The sequence below is a fragment of the Pelodiscus sinensis genome, chromosome 1, assembly GCF_049634645.1.
Source record: "Pelodiscus sinensis isolate JC-2024 chromosome 1, ASM4963464v1, whole genome shotgun sequence".
Classification (NCBI taxonomy): domain Eukaryota; kingdom Metazoa; phylum Chordata; order Testudines; family Trionychidae; genus Pelodiscus; species Pelodiscus sinensis.
In genome coordinates, this window is record NC_134711.1 from 229,312,054 (window position 1) to 229,331,325 (window position 19,272).

At 39.6% G+C, this 19,272-nt stretch overlaps 1 protein-coding gene across 2 annotated transcripts; it reads right to left on the reverse strand.

Annotated features, from left to right (window-relative positions):
* Window positions 1–5,593: 5,593 nt before the first annotated feature.
* On the reverse strand, window positions 5,594–19,201 carry LOC102457002 (lysozyme g-like). 2 transcript variants are annotated; one of them, XM_006113541.4, is made up of 6 exons: window positions 14,302–19,201; window positions 13,709–13,797; window positions 13,167–13,256; window positions 10,957–11,153; window positions 9,300–9,438; window positions 5,594–6,972 (listed from the first exon to the last, which is right to left on the reverse strand). In XM_006113541.4, exons 2-6 carry the CDS (start codon window positions 13,749–13,751, stop codon window positions 6,827–6,829), a joined length of 615 nt encoding a protein of 204 aa, XP_006113603.2. In that variant the 5' UTR covers window positions 13,752–13,797; window positions 14,302–19,201; the 3' UTR covers window positions 5,594–6,826. The 2 variants fall into 2 exon arrangements, with proteins under 2 accessions (XP_006113603.2, XP_075772968.1); XM_075916853.1 differs by having other exon boundaries at window positions 13,709–19,201.
* Between the last annotated feature and the right edge of the window lie 71 nt (window positions 19,202–19,272).

The window sequence follows — 19,272 nt, forward strand, 5'->3', positions numbered from 1 at the left end:
AAGACACAGCCCAGGTCATCTCATCCCCTGCAGTTGGATGCAGTTCCCATCCCTACCCTCCCACGCAGGGCTGAAAGGCTGCTGCTGGTCACATTTTAGTACAAAACCTGACAGAAATCTGGTGTGGCTGACATGTGTCCCTGTGTGCCCCCCCCCCCCCCCCACACACACACACATGTTGCCTTGGAAAGATGCAGTGCCAGCATATGTGGATCCATCTTAGGGGTCCAGCCAGGCACAGAAGGCAGAGAGTGCTGGGCAAAGAGGAAGATGTCAGTCAGTCACGAGCCTCGGGTAATAGAGCTGTATAGGGGTGTGAGTGAAAAGAAAAGAAAAGAAAAATATAGAGATGGAACTGTGACATCAGTGCTAATCAGAATGGATGTGGCTCATCTCCATCAGTAGTGAGAAGTTGAGCATACTTGAGTAGGGAAATTACTTATTGTAATGGGAGAACTACTCCATGTGTTTGTTTAGTCCTTCATTCAGGGATACTGGTGTGATATATGCCATCATGTGCCAACAATGCCCCTCTCCCATGTACATCAGACAAACCGGACTGTCTCTACACAAAAGAATAAATGGACACAAATCAGATATTAAGACTGGGAACATTTTAATATCTCTGCGCACATGGTTTTGAATTTGCTAGGTGCCATTTTCAGACAGAAGAACTTCAAAAACAGACTGCAGAGAGAAACTGCTGGGTTGGAATTCATATGCAAATTTGACACCCTGAACCAAGGCCTAAACAAACACCTGGAGTGTTTCTCCCATTACAATAGGTAATTTCCCATTCAGGTACTCTCATCTTCTCATCTCTGTTGGAGATGAGCCACAGCCTCTCTGATTTAATTAGCACTGATCGCACAGTCCCATCACTGTTTCCTTTTTCTTTCTCTCTTCAGCATCTGAGTTGTAGCTCACGAAAGCTTATGCGCTAATACCCTAATAAATGTGTCAGTCTTTAAAGTGCCACAGGACTCCTTGGTATGTGAAATATTCTCTCTCAGAATTAATAGTGAAAACACGCTTAGAGGAATGTTTAAAATAATATTAACTTAAAACAACAACAAATAGTCTGGTAGCACTTTAAAGACTAACAAAACATGTAGATGGTATCATGAGCTTTCATGGGCATAGCCCACTTCTTCAGTGTTGGATGTCCAGGAACAAAATAAATAGGGCAGGGGGGGAGGGGGGGGAGAAGAAGAGGCAGTGGGTAAAAAATATCAAGGGGAAAGCTGAGCTGGAATGTAATAGGAAAAACAAATAGTTTCTAAGTACCTAAAGGCTAGATAGTCAAAAGAGGCAGATAAGAACCATTAATTAGCAAACAAATGGTTAGGTAGCATTTAAAGACTGACAAAACATATAGATGGTATCATGAGATTCTACATAGACAAGGAACCATTGTCGCCTTCATTGTTTGGTAGGTTGATGATGACCCAGCCATCCAGTATCCTTATTCAGTCCATGGGTGTGAGAATGGAACTTGTGAATAAGCTGTAGTTCCAGTTCTTCCCTGTGTATTTGGCTTGTGGAATTGGTTTGTAACAAAACAGCTACTTGAAGATTTGTTAATGAATGCCCAGGGAGATTAAAGTGTTCTCCAACAGGTTTTTGTATGGTCCCTTTACGGATATCTGATTTGTGTCCATTAATTCTTTCCTGTAGGGACTGTCCAGTTTGTCCATTATATTTTGCGGTGAGGTTATTGTTACTCTGCCCATCAGGCCTTCAAAATGCTTTCTAATAATAACCAATAAGAATGTAAAATAAATATTTCTCTAAAAACATGAGTTTTGTCTATAGCTGCATGATAATGTCAGGTCAGGTCTATTTACATTTGACTTTGAGCCCGAAGATTATAACCTTAAGTTCATGGGTGTGAGAATGGAGATTGTGAATGAGCTATAGTTCCAGTTATTCCCTGTGTATTTCTAATTTCAACATTTTGTATTTGTTTCTTATGTGCCAAGAGCTAAAAAAAATGCATTTAAATGTCTTAGTGTGAATCTGCTTCTCTATTCCTAGCATTAACTATATTCACCATTATTATTTGCATTAAAACTAAAGAATCTATACTTATCTATTTCATTAATATACCAAACTGAACTTTTTATGTGCTAGCTGAGTTACACAAGATACAATTCTGAATTTTGAAGAAGTAAATAAAGTTTAGTTTTGATAAATAAATAGCTACCGCAGATTTTTCAATTTTTCCAGAATTTCCATTTCCATGGAAATAAGGGTTGTTTTTTCCCCCATGTCTTCAAAATTTCTAGAAATTTAACTTCCCTATCTCTGCCTATTGATGCCTAGAACATGCCTGGAATTTTAGAAGTGATCAGCTACGGTGCTCAAAAGTTATCTCCTAACATCCAAACGCCATCATTTAATTTGTCTCAATATTTCTTACATGGCCAAAGTCACAGTAAGCTGTCAGCTACGACAGCAGCGAGGATTCTCAGTCTAGGATGTGAGGGCGTTGGAGTTGGTTGGATTACCTTGAAGGTTGTTGAGTTGGGGAAGGCATACGATGGATTGGATTAGCAGGATTTGGTGCAGTGGGGTGGGAATCAGCTGGTGAATGAGAGTGTGGGTTAAAACCCCACTGTCTTCTGTTGTTACTCATGCAACTGTCCAGCAATGCTGTTAGTTAGCAGGGGTCAGGATTCACTGTCACAATATCCTCATGCGTCTCTGGCTCCATTGATGATGAGAACCAGAAGGCTGCTTGTGTGTGCGCTCAGTGATGTGTCTCATGTAGACATGTGCACTTAGTCTTCACAGCAGACTCCAAGAGAGCCCCCAAAGACCACAAACCAGATATAGATCGAAGGTGCCAGGCCATGTTTATTGTTAAGCAAAGTACATTAATAGTTATCAATAGACTCTACTGAACCACTATACATTTGTACCCTGTAACAATTAAATGGTTCAAAATAATGAAACACTTCCATTGCCCCCCTGAGTCATTCAAAGAAGATACCCCAAGACACCACCTTATATACAGGTACAAACACACCACTGCTGACATGTAAGGTTGTCACCCTCTGATGTTGCCAGGCTACCACCAATCACCTTGTGCCTCATGATCTGATTAGTCCATCTCCATCTATCATGTATCAACCGTGACCCTTTCTTGACCCTGAGTTGGTATTTATGGGGAGTTGGCATTTATTGGGGGAGATAGTTCAGTGGTTTGAGCATTGGCCTGCTAAACCCAGGCTTGTGAGTTCAATCCTTATAAAGGCCATTTAGGGATTTGGGGCAAAAATTTATCATGGATGGTACTTGGTCCTGCTGTGAAGGCAGGGGACTGGACTCAATGACCTTTCAAGGTCCCTTCCAGTTCTAGAAGATAAGCAATCTCCATTTATTTATTTAGCTGTTATCTTAGACCCTTTTCCTGAACTGAGAAGCAGACTTCAAGACCCCTCTCAGGCTATGTAATTACTCTCCAGTGCCTCCTAGGGCTCTAAATCAAGGTAGCATGTGCACATTAAGGGAACCCGCCTTGGACTAATTTCAACGCTTCGCTGTAGTGTAGATGTGCGGTTTCAAAATAGTTATTTCAGAAGTTCTTATTCCGAAATAACGTATTTCAAAATACCCTTATAAGTGTAGACATACCCTAAGTGGTGTCTGCCTTGCATACAAGGTGCCTGTGACTTTCATTTATGGCAATATTGTGGTTCTGTCCACTGATCACTGGCTCTGATATCATCGATTAATGGGGATTTTCTTCCAGCTTTTGTGAGGATATTCAAGTTTGGGTGTCTCCCTGTCACTGACAACATTTTCATTATGCTGCCAGTAACTATTGGATAACTAACACATCTGCATATGAAGTGATGTTCTACTTTTGGGTTCTCCTGCAATTTGGTGTGTCTTTTGTTTAAATAATATTCATACACCAAGATACATGATCACACTGTTTGGGATGTACTTCCTGAGAATGCAGAGACAACTCAAGGATGAAAAGGAGGAAAATATTTCTGTTAATGGTAGCAGTGTCACCAGGAATCATCAGTTCAGGGAAGTTCTGTTTTAAACTTGAAGGAAGAAATTATGCAAATATAATTGTTATTTATTCAGTGAGTAATTGGCTTTGCCTTTAACTTCACAACATCCTTGCCGTGAGATTAGTAGCTTTGCAGAAAACTTGGACTCAAGGTCATGCCCACACCATGCATTTTATCAACAGAATTCAGAATTAAGATTGTGCAACTGTACTATTCTCACAACAACGCAGGCCATCAGGCTTCCCAGAAAAGGAGATGAGGTGCCTTGGAAACACTGGACGGTAATTCCCATGGTCAGATTTCTGTAAGATTTTTCAATCAGGTTAAGCATTAATGAAATAAAACAAGAAATTATTCGTAATGAGATGTTTGTGACTTTTAAACTTGCAAAAAATGGCCTGTCAGTTCTAGTTTTACTGCAGTGCCTTCCACAAGTTGCCTCTTCCCTGCTAAGGTCAGCATTTACCTCCATTTCACTTTGTCTTCACTTCAATTCAAGAGATGCTCCAAACTCTTGACATGTGCACACACAAAAGCTACTCTTTCAAGTTTTGTGATTCTTTTAACTCAAGTTGGCTTACCTAAGAGTGGCATAGGCTAAAGACTGAGTAAGCCCACCCTGACTGAGGAAGTCTGCAGTGTTGATGCAGACTAACATTATTTGTGTACCACAAGTCTTCCAATGCCTTTCCATAATCCTTTCCTCTCCCCCATCTCCAAGCTGTTCATCTAAGCAAGTTGTGTCTGAAAACTACATTCACACATAGCTTTCAGTGCAAGCATCAGCATCAATGCTCCTTCTACATTTTTCCATCCACATGCAGAATACATTTATTATATGCACCAAGTCATGTGTGGATGTGCACCACCAGTAGAAACATATGCTGCTGGCTGTAGACACTCCGCTAATCAGCTGAGAGGCAAGGAAGCTGATTCTGAGACTTGAGACCTGGAATTCATCGTCTGTGATCACATCTCCAAGAAGCTGACAGAGCAAGGGCTCCACCACAGCCAGAACAAAGTCAAGAATATTAAGCATCCGTACTGGAAGGCCAAGGACAATAACTTGATGCAAGTGATCAGCACTACTTCAAACAATTTCATGATGGATGGGTTAGGGGCTCTGGGCAGGGTTATTGGTAGACTAGGCTGTCAGTACAGATCTACAACACATTCTTGGTCAAAATTCTTTACTTCTTTCCATGTATTGGGGTATGTTGTGCATTGCACAATATAACATGAAGGAAAGTCTCAGAAGGGGAGCCATGTTAGTCTAACTTTAAAAACAATTAGTAGTCCTGTGGTCTGTATATAAAAGGTTGTTACAAGGCAGAGGGAGAAAAACTATTTGCCGGAACTCCATATTTTTTCATGTTCTAATGTGCAGACAAGCCACAGAGTATTATCATTGTCACTGGGGTTGTACATCTTTTATGTTTAATAAGGGATACTAAGACTTCTGAATTCAGAGAAACTTCAGGAGTTGTACCCACCATATATTTTTAAATTAATTTTAGACCATTTCTAGGTAATTGAAATTGCTGCCCATTTTTGGTCATGAAACTGAAAAGATGGAGTCTTGTTTCATTTGCCAAAACATTTTAATATACCACTTTCCTTTATTCATTTAGTCAGTAAATGTACATATCCAAATATAACCACAATGAAAAATAAACTTTCAAACAGAATAATCTTAAACATCAGGTATGATCTTTTCAGTTAAAAATAGATGCTTCTAGAGTATTTCTTTGGTTTTGTTTTCATAATAGTGAAGCAGATACTGAAACATCCACGTTTAAATACTCAAAGGTGCCAATCTAACTGCAACAAAGTTAAAGCTGTCAATGTTGTACTACTAAGCAGTGTCACCGTCATATAGTTCTCAGGAAACTCACTAAATGGATGCTTTTGGGATTGTCCCCCCCAGAGAGGCTCTGCATGACTTCTGGGCTACCTAGATATTCCCTTTTGGATATGGCCATGTAAAGCTGATTTTGACCTTATATAGTTAACTTAATCTGCCACTGGAAGGAGTCTGGCTAATGAAAATTAATGTAGAAGATATACTGAGCATGCTCAGTGTGCCCTCCAGTATACTAGCCTGGTTGGCTTCTTCACTGGCCAATTGATGAGCCAGCTAGCAAAGACATCAACTTGGGTTGAGAATACAGAGTGAAGTTCCTTGAATGTGTTTACAAAATAGCAGGATAAGGTAAAGAGAAGGAGCCCATGGAGCTGAAGACTTCTTCCTCCCTGTTGGGGGAGGGGAGGCATGAGAATGAAAAAAGTACAAGAGTAGACATAAAAGGAAAACCACACATCCTCCCATCTAGATGATGCACGAGCAGTTCCAAACTCACTTTTGTACAATAGAATGTACAAGAGGCCTCCCCGGCTCAACAGGTAAAGATTTTGCTGGCCTGTAGGTTTTTGTTTTGTTTTTGCCTAATGGCACCGAGGTCTTGGGTTTCTCCCACACACAACCCATTGGAATCCTAGAGAAGGGATTAATTAACTCCTACATCTATAGTAACATCTGTTGTCCATGCAACTCTAGCAAGTGAAAAAACTGAAACTAATGATAGGTGCTTAGATGGAGTGTTGGTGGAATTAATTTACAAGTTCTTCCAGCTCCACTATTGTTGGGAAAAGCCCTGGAACAATTTATTTTGTGGTTACAATCACTATTTGATTACTACATTAAACATTTATTTTCTCCAGATATACAGATCTCTCATGATCAGGTTGATAATAACGAGAATTATGATTTATCTGAAAAGAGCCGGAAGCCGACATTACTCTAAAATTCTAAATCCATTATTCTGCAGAGTCTTGGCTCGAATAATAACATTATTAACGTAATCATCGTTCGAATTGCAAATGTCCATTCCATCATTGACCTGGATGTTCCTAACCTTGTTATAATAGGAACAAATCCCACCTGAAACAAGACACAAAGTAGTTAATACAAATACATTAAATCAAATGAAAAACAAATAAATCTCAGCCAGAAATTGTGGCTTCAGTGAAAATCCATCTAATTGAAAAATGACGAATTGTGGTATTGTGTAGCTGCATTTAGAGAGTACTTGATTCTTAGCATGAAGTTTGCAAACAGCTTATTATTTGTTTATTTATTATTTACATTGCAATAACATCCAAAACATGGTTGGTGCTCTCTGAATGCAGATGGCAACACAGTATTTGCCTTAAAAAATCTAGACTCTAAAATGGCCAGGACAAATGAAGGATGAAGTAATGAGATACAACATACACCTGAAATAACCACATTTTGTTCATTATAAGTTCCCCCATTCCCACTCTTGTGTTCACAATTTAACTACATCACCTACCTACCTACCACCTTTCTTTTTTATAGACATTTACATATCAAAGAACATTTCTATTCATAATTAATCATGTAACTTTGCTTTAAAATAGCATATATTATTTGTATTACAGTACTGCATGGAGGTCTTAATCAATAATGGGCCTCCCCCCCCGTGACAGGTACAGTACAAAAATGGCCCCAATGTGCTCACAGTCTAAAAAGACATGTCAGGAAAAGGATCTGAGTCTCTGTTTAAGTTCCAGGGCCCTTATACTCTACTACAACATATGACCTCTTCCATGCACTTAATATCCAGTTCACTTCTAAGACAGACAGATGAGGAGAGACTTAAAGCCTGATTCAGCTCCACTAGACTCAATGGAAATGTTTTTACACTGTCTTAGTATTAGAGCCAGTGGATAAGGTTGCCAGGTGTCTGGTTTGAACCGGACAGCAGTATCTGAGCTTTCTGTTTGGGAAACAAATTGAGAAAATATAAATGAGAAAATATCAATGTCCAGTATTTTCTAAACAAGATGTAATGTAGATTGTGATGTAATGTCAAGTGTGTCCGGTATTTTTGCTTAAACTATCTGGCAACCTTGCCAGTGGATAGATCCACACAGAAAAAAAAAAAGCTCCCAGCAAGAAGCCTCAGAGCCTGGGTCAACTGACTTGGGCTCATGGTGCACGCATTATAGAGTAAAAACTAGCAGGGTGTTGGAGGCCAGGCTACAGCCTGAGTGGGACTATCTACTGGTTTTGGGCCCCCCGTGCCGACAGTAGAGCCAACAGCCTCTGCCAGCCCCTGAGGAAACTGGGGAGGCCCAGCAATGTGTTCCCAGAAGGGGCGGAGCCAAGGATAGAAGTGGTAGTGCCAAGAATAGAAGGGGCAGTGCCAAGGGCAGCTGGCCCTTAGCACCACCTGGAGTGTGGCACACCCCCACCCCCAACTCTTAGGGCTGCCCAGAGCAAGTGGCCTGGAAGCAATTTAAAGGCCCAGGCCTCTGGCTGCTGCTACTGCTGCCGGAGAAGTGGCAGCCAGAGCCCCAGACGCCTTTGAATCGCCGGGCCTGGTGGCAATTGCTCCCTTTCCTCACCCCCTCCAAGTCAGCAGGCCTGCACGCTGAGCTTCAGAAGCATAAGTCAATTCACCTGGCTCTAAGACTCAGTGATGTGACTCTTTCTTTGAAATGCAGACATAGCCTAGTCAGCTAAGGCCTGAACCGTCATCCACAGAAGTCACTTGATTATTGTCATTCAGCTCAGCGGAAGCTAGATCAAACCTACACCTGATACTTAAGAATCCAAATGTAGGTTATGGATTTTGGTGGAGACTCTGTCCTCTATTGGTGAGGGCCCTGCACTGAGAGTCGAGTCATTGGCTTGCTCTGAGACACAGGACAAGCCATTTCACTGCTCTGTGCTTCTCTTTTCTCTCCTTCCTTTCTGACTTGTTTGGATTGTAAGCTTGTTGAGTCTGTTTTTGTGCTGTTCCTGGAACAGTGGGCCCCCTTTCCCTCCATGTGGAACTGTAATACAAATAATAAATCATGTTTTTATGGAAATAATTTTATGGGATGAAATATGAATAGAAATGTTCTTGATATTTAAATTGCAATAAAAAGGAAACATCTGTTTCCATGTAAAATGTCTGCTACGGTTTTGGAAATCCAGCACAACCGCACTCTGCAGTGCATGAGAACCAGAAAATATAGTCCAACACAAAACTGTCATACTCCCCCATATTGAATACAAAAAGTAAACTGAAAAAACACGGTGGAAAGTAAATCATATCGTTATATTAATTTCAGCTTTAAAAATCTGCAGCTATTAAAATCTTAATAATGCAGCAAAACATGTTTTATCAGCAAATATCATGTTTTATCTCTAGAGTGTCCCTTTAACTTCTGGACGTTATACAGCACATACTGTACCTCTGAGGTGTTGTTGCCATTGCCAGGTAGGGAACCTTCTCTTTATATCCTCTAGCCCAGTAACTAGAATATTTGCACCTTGAGCTATATGATCTTCACTGTTCCAGGCTACAGGAACCAAATTGTAGTTTACAGGAATCTAGAAGATAGAGACAAAAAATTTCATTCTCCTTAGAAACAAAACCACTCTTTTGGTTTCTCTTCTTTATACTTTTAGACCACAATTCAAGGATGTATCCTTATTTGGGACAACAGGTAAGCACGTGCTTAGATGTTTTCCTGCACAGGAACAGACTTAAGTATGTATATAAGTGCAGTCCCAATGTGCTAAATAAGGTAAAGTATAATGTTATTTCTTAAAGTAAACATAGAAACATAGAATCATAGAATGCTAGAACTGAAAGGGACCTTGAGAGGTCATCAAGTCCAGTCCCCTGCCCTCATGGCAGGACCAAGAACTGTCTAGATCATCCCTGATAGACGTGTATCCAATCTGCTCTTAAATATCTCCAGTGATGGAGATTCCACAACCTTCCTACAAAATTTATTCCAGTGTTTAACCACCCTGACAGGCAGAAAGTTTTTCCTAATGTCCAACCTAAACCTCCCTTGAGGCAGTTTAAGCTCACTGCGTCTTGTCCTATTATCAGAGGCCAAGGAGAACAATTTTTCTCCTTTCTCCTTGTAACACCCCTTTAGATACTTGAAAACTGCTATGATGTCCCATCTCAGTCTTCTCTTTTATAAACAAAACAAGCCCAATTCTTTCAGTCTTTCCTCATAGCACATGTTTTCTAGATCTTTAATCATTTTTGTTGCTCTTCTCTGGACCTTCTACAATTTCTCCTCATCTTTCTTGAAATGTGATATTTCTTGGAATGAAATATTCCAATTGAGGCCTTATCAGTGCAGAGTAGAATGGAGGAATGACTTATCGTGTCTTGCTCACAACACTTCTGTTAATGCATCCTAGAATCATGTTTGCTTTTTTTGCAACGGTGTCACACTGTTGACTCATATTTACCTTGTGGTCCACTATGACCCCACATCACTTTCTGCAGTACTCCTTCCTGGACAGTTCCTTCCCATTCTGTATGTATGAAACTGATTGTTTCTTCCTAAGTAGAGTACTACTTTGCATTTGCCCTTATCAAACTTCATCCTATTTACCTCAGGCCATTTCTTTAGTTTGTTCAGATCATTTTGAATTTTGACCCTATCCTCCAAAACACTTGCAGCCCCTCCCAGCTTGGAATCATCTGCAAACTTAATAATCATACTCACTAAAGCGCGGATGAAGATACTGAACAGAACTGGTCCCAAAACAGACCCCTGCATAACCCCACTTGTTATGCCCTTCCAGCATGATTGTGAACATTAATAAATACTCCTTGAGAATGGTTATCCAGCCAGTTATGCACCCACCTTATAGTACCCCTATCTAGGTTGTATTTCCCTAGTTTATTGATAAGAAGGTCATGTGAGACCACGTCAAATGCCTTACTAAAGTCTAAGTATACCACATCCACTGCTTCTCCCTTATCCACAAGGCTTGATATCCTATCAAAGAAAGCTAGCAGAGTGGCTTGACATCTTAATGCATAATATTTCTATTTCACTCTTTGGGAGTTTTATTTTTCTGGTCTTCCTTCTGTACCTGCATCAAGCCAAATCGGTTTCTTTCACGGTTCCAGCCATCATGAAGAGCAGCTCCAACACGACTCTCCACAGATATGATTGCACCAACCAGTGCTGGATCTAAGCACGTCTTTCTGGCAACCCTCATAATAGGGGCTTGATAGGCCCTTAGACGTACAATATCTATTTCAGCAATCTTTTGTGCCGTAAGCACACCTGTAGCAAATGCAAAGGTGAATGTGATTTCTGCATGTAATTTTGTTAAAATCAGTTTTAACAGTTTTACAATGACAGTTAGAATTCCAAATACATCATTTTCTGTTTAGAAAACTGCAGCTATTTAATATGGATCAACATATTTGAAAAGCAGGTGCAATCCTATTGATTTCGGAATATGGTTCATAGTTTTTGAAATCTGGAAGGCAATAAATATATATCTTTCTATATCTCTGAATCAGTAACAAAGGGATGGGGAAGCAGTCCTTGACATCTCCTTCCTCCCTATCATTTTCCTGATCCTGTCTTTTTTCATATTTCCTTTTCAATAAAAAATTGACAAGACTGATTTTCAGAAGTGCTAAGCACCTGCAGGTCATAGATTCTAAATGACTTCTGAAAAACTATCCATAAAATGATAAGAAACAACACAAAGATAAATATGTCAAAATATTTGTATTTTTAAAAAGCAACATAGGAAACTATATTAACTGTCTAGTTCCCCAGCAAGCTTTAAAACAGTTGATACATGTATTTAACATAACTTAACACTATGTAGCAATTTTCAGCGACAAAAGTTTTATGAATTTACTACGCTATATACAGGAATCACTCTAGTCACCTCTACTCAGAAGTAAAGCGGCTATTTAAAAGCATATGGCAATAATGCAGGACAGAAAGTGGAGAATACTGTATCCAATCAATATAGCAAAGGGGAATTTAGATATATAAATACACAAAATGGAATGATCCAACTCGGAGCTTGATCAAGACAATAGGTATAGCATCCTTCTTCTTACAAAAGTGCTCTGGCATCTTTCACGACTGAAGGTGGAAGGGAACTCTTTTATATATCGCATCTCCAAAAAGTTACCTCCAGCCTCTTAATGCATTCTGGATCATTGGATCATTACTGACTTGGAGGAAAGAGAGCTATCTATTCAATCATTTTCCTTCCTTAATGCTCCTTGTAGGCCTCTTTTGCAAGCTTCTACCTAGCCTGATGATGGCATAGTTATATCATGAATGGGAATTGGAATGAAAGCAAAAAAATTGGAATCTTCCCCCTTGAAACCTGATTGGCTTTAAATAGAGCCCACAGACCAATGCACCTCGTACTTAATCTTCCAAGTTTATCTTCAGATCTTCAAGATATTACACGAGGAGAAATATTAGCTCCATTCAAGTCAATGGGACTTTTGGCATTGACTCTCGGTGGGACTAGGAAAATATTGGATGTTTTCTACATGCTGAAATAAAATGCTGCAATTTCCTTTTCTTTTTCTAACACATCTTCTTTTACAAACAGGAGCGCAAGTAAAAAGACTTCTCACCCACAAAACTTAATCTCCTCAAACAAATGCCCAGGAAATTGGGAGAGAATTCCCAAAACGGGACACCCAAAGGAGAAGGATCATCACAGCTCTAGAGCTGTCTTCCTTTGATCTGGGCCTTGTCCTGTACAGTATTTATCTGGCATGTCACAAATGGCCAGTTTGCTCAGGATGTCAAGACTCAAGTTTGATTCCAGGAATCTTCTTTCCCAGAATAGGAGGTGTCTGGGAGTGCTGAGGAATGTGTGTGCTCAGCACCTGTGTGGAGATAATGCCACTAAAAGCTTAGGTGATTAAGGAGCTGTGTTGACTGGAAAGGGATTATGTCTGCTTCTCTTTGTTCAGAGTATGTTTGCTGTAAAGGTGGGACCTTGAAAGGGCATTTCGTCACAGACAGAGACAAAAGACATTTGCAAAGAGTAGCCCTTAACACTTGGCAGTTCCCCTCAGTTTGTTTTGTAGACTCAGTATCACTGTCTGTGCCCTCCAAAGAGCACTTTATTTTGAAGCACAAATAGAAGGTTTGTAGCAACTACAGGGTTTTCCCCCCTTGACTAACTGAATAGGGAGCTCTAGAAAGTTTAACTTAGTCACAATAGGATATAAAAATGTTCCTCCATCATGTGCAAATAGCTGTGTGCCCTGAAGTACAAACCATCAAGCAGTGAATGTTACCTACCACAAGTTGGGGTTTGTACAGGCCTGCAGGAAATCACAGGGGTTTCCATAGTATGTAAATCACCATAACATCCATAACTTGCAGAAGGAGCTAAAAAGTTAAAGGGAGGTATTTAAAATAAAATAAGATCTTAAGACTGTATTGTTCAGAGTGTTGCAAGCACTAAGTGAAATTCTGAAGGAAAAACAATGAATCACTAGCCCTAGCATTACCAAATTGTTCTACTTTCTAGAAAGTTGGAAATTAACTGAAGCCATCAGCCAACCAAGAGCATTTATGACCTTAGCTGAGAATAAACATAGGAAGTTATTTTTTTGTGATTCTAGTCTCGTATCTGATTCGTACTTTAGCATTTATAGTTTAATATGCTTACATGGTAAGCAAGGAACCTCAAACCCGCAAAAAGAGTCACTCATATGGTAGATTTTACAGTTCTATATAGTAGAAGAACTCAGATCTGATTACATTCTCCCAACTCTACAATAATCTCTTTCCAGTGTTGCTTTTGACTAGTGAAATAGAAATAATGTCCCTTAACTCACCAACAAGGGCGGCAAGACCCAGAAACATCAGTGTTAGTAGCATGAGGATGGCTCTTCTCAGGCACCCAAGACTGTCTGAAAATCAAACTCTGCAAACACGAAGAATTTAAGAAAGTTTGCAATATTACTAAGTAAAAGGTCAAACACACAAATGGAAGATTTTACTCAAACCACATCCAAACATAGGCTCATTGACTTTTTACCAGCACTTTCTAGGTCAGGGCTTATCACTTATGGACTTCAGTGTAACAAGCCCCATGCTTGATAGCTTTTGAAGGATGAGACGATGATAGTCTGTCTCTGTACCCATTAAATCAATAGCAAACATTTTCATAGATCAGGGCAATAATGAGCAGACTTTTTGGCACATCATTGATATTTCCATGAACACTATTGGTCATATAGTCACTTTTTAACATACTTTTTTCTTCAAAGATTCCTTTTATAAAAATAATTTTAAAAGTCCGCTGATTGCTTCGCTATCCTTAAATACACGACAGTCACTAGATTACTACAAACAGAACGCTACTATGAGTAAAACTGAAGATTCCTTATACTCCAAGAGAATACAATATGAATGAGTTCAGACTCACCAGTCTTCAATCTGCTTTGTCCTGCAAGATCAAGCACGTAAAGAGCTTTATATATATATACTAAGATGACCCACCTTCTGGCTTTGGGAATGTTGAGTTCTACTTAGAGTAATGACATGTCTTGTAAAGTTTAAAATTATAATAATAGTAATGCTTTGAACTCATATAATGCCTTTCATCCAAGGATCTCAAAGTGTTGCCCCTCATTATTTTATTAAACCTCAGAACACCCCAGTGAAGTAAGTATTATAGCCTTTTTTATAGCTGATGTACAAGTGACTTGCACAAAGTATAGCAGTGAGTCAGTAGGAAAGGTCACAACTGATTCAGAATGCTATTATTTTCATACTGTACATCCCTAGATTGCCTAGCTGAGGAGGTCTCTGGCCTACTGATGTTACATTTCAAATTGTAAAACTTCGAACATTGGGGACATTCTGGAAGACTAATAATGTTGCATCAAACTTCTAAAAGAGCAAGGATGACCGGACTAACTGCATATCAGTTAGCCTGACATTAATCCCAGGGGGAAAAAATGAACGAGCTGATATGGGATCCAATCAATAAGGAATTAAAGGCTATAAATGTAATTAATACTAATCAGCACAGGTTTATGGAAAATAGCTCTTGTCAAACAAACTTGACTTTATTCTGCAAGGAAATTACAAGTTTGTTTGATAAAGGTAACTGCATACATAAGAACATAACACTTGATGATTACCTATTCTGTTCATTCCCTCTGGGGCACCTGGCATTGGCCACCACTAGATGAACCTTTGGTCTAACCAAGTATGGCTGGTCTTATGTTCTTAATGGGGGATCAACATCAAAAGGTGGTGCGCACAAGGGTGGGGAGCCTTCTGAATGGGCTGCACATGGTTTGTCACCGTTAGCCACTGGTGGGCTGTCAGATGGTTTGTTTACTTGAGTATCCACAGGCACAGAGCCAGACAGCTTCCAGTGGCTGTGGCTCCCCATTTCCAACCAGTGGGTACTTTAGGAAGCAGTGGCAGGGCCTATGTCGCTTTCCACAGCTTCCATTGGCAAGGAACGGAGAAAAGCGCACACTAGGAGTTGTAGACCTCGATGCTTATAGATGCTCATGTAAACTAATCGTATCATGGCCCACCAGAGGCTAACCCTGATGTATTGTGTGTAACCAGCATGCCAGAGGATTCCCATCCCTCGTCTGTGGGGTTCCACAGAGATCAGTTCTGGGCCCAGTATTATTCAATATCTCTACCAATTATCTGGAAGTAAATATCATCTCACTAATAAAATTTCAGTGCTGTCGCTTGTGAACGTGCCTTCCTTTGGAACAGATGTAGGGAAAGCAGTCTGGCATCTGGGAGACAGGAACATCCTCAAAAACAATTAGAGGTGCAAGTATGAGATCTCTTTAAAGAAAGCACAATGTAAGGGGAGCCCCAGGCTGTGTTTGAGAAATGCTGTTTATGGCTGTTTTAAGTCTGGGAGCATCTAATTTTGGTAAACAGTTCAGTGAGACTGGTTACGCCTTCAGCCAAGCATAAACATTTTATCAGCTCATGTGATATAATGTCATGCTATCTAGATCTGTAGCGGTACAGTCACTGAGAAGTTTTTTAGATCAAGTGTCAACCAGGGCCCAGCTTTTTCACAGCTCCTAGAGATAAACAAGAATCTGTCTACAGATCTACTTAAGAAGCCTGTGTTGCACACTCAGATTCATATTTTTTAAGATCCTTGGGCACACAGTATCTTTGTTTTCACATACAGAGTGTTCTGTTTCTAATGAAAGAAAACATAGAATTATGTATTGTATGTATTCATGTGAAAAATCAATACTCAAAAATAGTCCAGAGAATGTTTTGCTTCTCTTACAAGTGTCTATATTTAAAAAGAAACAAGAAAATATTTAATTTTTCTAACACATTGCTCAGATTGCACTCTTGAGTTTTACAATTTCTGCAATTATATGGTCAAAGAGGAAACACCCATTTAAAAATCATAAGTTTACTAAGTAACATGCCCTGAATTATATTACAAAGCATGAGTTGCAGTTGTAGGAAGTAATAGTTTGCCACTGATAAACATGTAATTACCAAATGACTTTACATTGTTGTAAATGACACAATTGCAATATATGACACTTCAAGGTTATATTATTAATTTAAGGATATGTCTTACAGTTTTATCATGCTTAGATGAAGGCTACAACCCATTATTATAAAAGCTGCATTTAAAAGATAGTCAACATTTTGGAAACCACATAAAGGAAATAATCTCAAACTTTTTTTAGGGCAGCACACTATATAATTAACAAGTAATTAATAAGGAGGGACGACTGTGAGGGAGTTATTTTGCTTTTGTGCTTTACAATAATCTAATTTTTATGCACATGTGATACACGGGAAAGCACTTGCAAGCCATAGAGCTCATTAAATTGGTTAGCTGAAACAGTCTCAAATACACCTGAGAAAAATCTCAATTAGCAATAATCATTCAGGGTAGAAAGTCTCAGAAGCAGAGTACCGCAACCATATCACCACCTAGCCTAGATGATGCTGTGTGGGCTATTTCAAAGCAATAGCTTTACTCTGACAGTGTCTCCTCTCTCAGCCAAGTCTTGGACAACTGTAAATGTAGATATGTCTGCAGTAAAATCCACCCCATCTAAACTTTTTTAGTGAAGTTTACCCTTAAAGAGCAAGCATTCTGGATAACTGCCACAGGGGCAGATGCAAAAACCTTCAGAAGTGGGAAAGATCTGAAACACTTTAAAAATAACATCTAGTCCCTAAAGAAGCTTTCTTTAAACTACAGGGTTCATGCCTTACCTAGCAACAAGTGCAACAGACCCTAGAAAAGAGATGTGCCTGCCGACTTGTCGGATGAACGAGCAAAATATAGTTGATTTGAAGTTCACCTTACATTTTTTTTCACATCTACATCATCACTTTTAGACATTATTTGAACATGTAGTAATACAGAATTGTATTTCCTTGAATTGGGTTGCAGTAACTGACTACCCTTCTTGGAGGAATCAGGGCTTAGTGCAGGTTTTATTGCTCCAAAGACTGTTTTCCTCCATCAACTCATGTATCAGACTACCATACACACAGGTACAGAGGAAATTGAAAGTGTCATTAATTACTTTTTCTCCTCCATCCTCCAATCCCAGTCTTCATTCTTATCAATAGGGAAAATTTTCTTGTGTATTTCCAATACTGTTTGAGAGGTGCGTTATCTTTGTTCCTTGCTAATTTTGTATTCTCTTGTTTTGAAAAAGCCAATTTCAAAGATTTAAACAATTGTTCTGTCATTCATTTGGGTTTTTAAATGTATAGACCAGTCCCAGTAAAAAATTATTTTCATTTACGCTTTCTATGCTATAGATACTTCAACTCCACTTCCTACTCCGTTGATTGAGACACCTTAAATTTCATATTTACTCAGAACACTTCTTTAAGGGGATGGAATCACTTGCATCTTATAAAAAGGGCCAGCCTATTTTTGGTTTTGTTTATCAGTTTCAATCTGTAATTTAAGAAGGAATATAAAAGAAGCATAATCCTACAGGTGTACACCTGAAATACACAATTGTATATCAGATGTTCATATTGTAAACAGACTATGATGCATACTCTGAAAGTGAGACAAACTGAATGAATAACCATAGATGCCAGGATTGCACTCATGGTAACAGTTTTACTTTTCCTAAGGCCTACACAGAGGAGCTGTGTCTAGACTAGCCAGTTTTTCCGGAAAAGCAGCCACTTTTCTGGAAAAACTTGCCAGCTGTCTACACTGGCAGCTTGAATTTCCGCAAAAGCACTGACTTCCTACTGTAAGAAATCAGTGCTTCTTGCGGAAATACTATTCTGCTCCCGTTCAGGCAAAAGTCCCTTTTGTGCAAAGCTTTTGTGCAAAAGGGCCAGTGTAGACAGCTGAGATTTGTTTTCCGCAAAAAAGCCCCGATCGCGAAAATGGCGATCGGGGCTTTTTTGCACAAAAGCACGTCTAGATTGGCATGGACGCTTTTCTGCAAAAAGTGCTTTTGCGGAAAAGCGTCTGTGCCCATCTAGACGCTCTGTTCCAAAAATGCTTTTAACGGAAAACTTTTCCGGAAAATCATGCCAAACTAGACGCAGCCAGGATGTAGCGCTCAGGATGATGACTAAGGGTAAAGCTACACTAGCCCCCTACATCCATCTAGGGAGGCTAATGATGGCGAACGAAATTGCAAATCAAGCCCGGGATTTAGATATCCCATGCTTGATTTGCATGTTCCCGGCCGGTCGCCATTTTAGAAATTGACTAGCCCAAAGTAACTGCCAGCATCTACACGCGGCAGTGAAAAGAGATTCCGATTTAAAGCCCCTAAATCAAATTAGCTGGTAAACCTCATTGCAGGAGGAATACCAGTTAATTCGAGTTAGGGCTTTAAATCGGAATCCCGTTTCACTGCCGCGTGTAGACACGGGCAGTTACTTCAGGCTAGTCAATTTCTAAAATGGCGACCGGCTGGGAACAGGCAAATCAAGCACGGGATATTTAAATCCCGGGCTTAATTTGCCATTTCGGTCGCCCTCATTAGCCTCCCTAGATTGATCTACGGGACTAGTGTAGACGTACCCTAAGAGTTGCATGTTTTCCCAGTCTACTCAAAGCAGCAGAACTCAGCCTACAAATGTCTGATTATTGTTGTGGTATGTGAAACTACTAGTGAACTATTACATTCATTCATTCGAGCAAAACTAGATGCAAGAACAGGACTCTTCTCTCTGCAACTATATTTTAAGATCACACCACCAAACACTGTATACTGACATGAGATTTGAATGCACAGAAAACCTGTTTTGGCACTTCTCTTCCTCCAACAGAGAAAATAATTTTTAGCACTTGATTTGGTCTCAAGTGGATGTATTGTTCTTTCAACAAAATAAGTGTGCCACTGCTAAGATAAAATTTTAACTAGCAGATGCTCTC

Coding starts and splice junctions, on each gene's coding strand:
- LOC102457002 (XM_006113541.4), bottom strand. CDS start 13,751: ATGCTACTAACACTGATGTTTCTGGGTCTTGCCGCCCTTGTTG. Junction 9,439..10,956: donor ACCGATTTGGCTTGATGCAG/GTACAGAAGGAA, acceptor TCTATCTTCTAG/ATTCCTGTAAACTACAATTT. Junction 6,973..9,299: donor ATGGCAACAACACCTCAGAG/GTACAGTATGTG, acceptor GTCTTGTTTCAG/GTGGGATTTGTTCCTATTAT.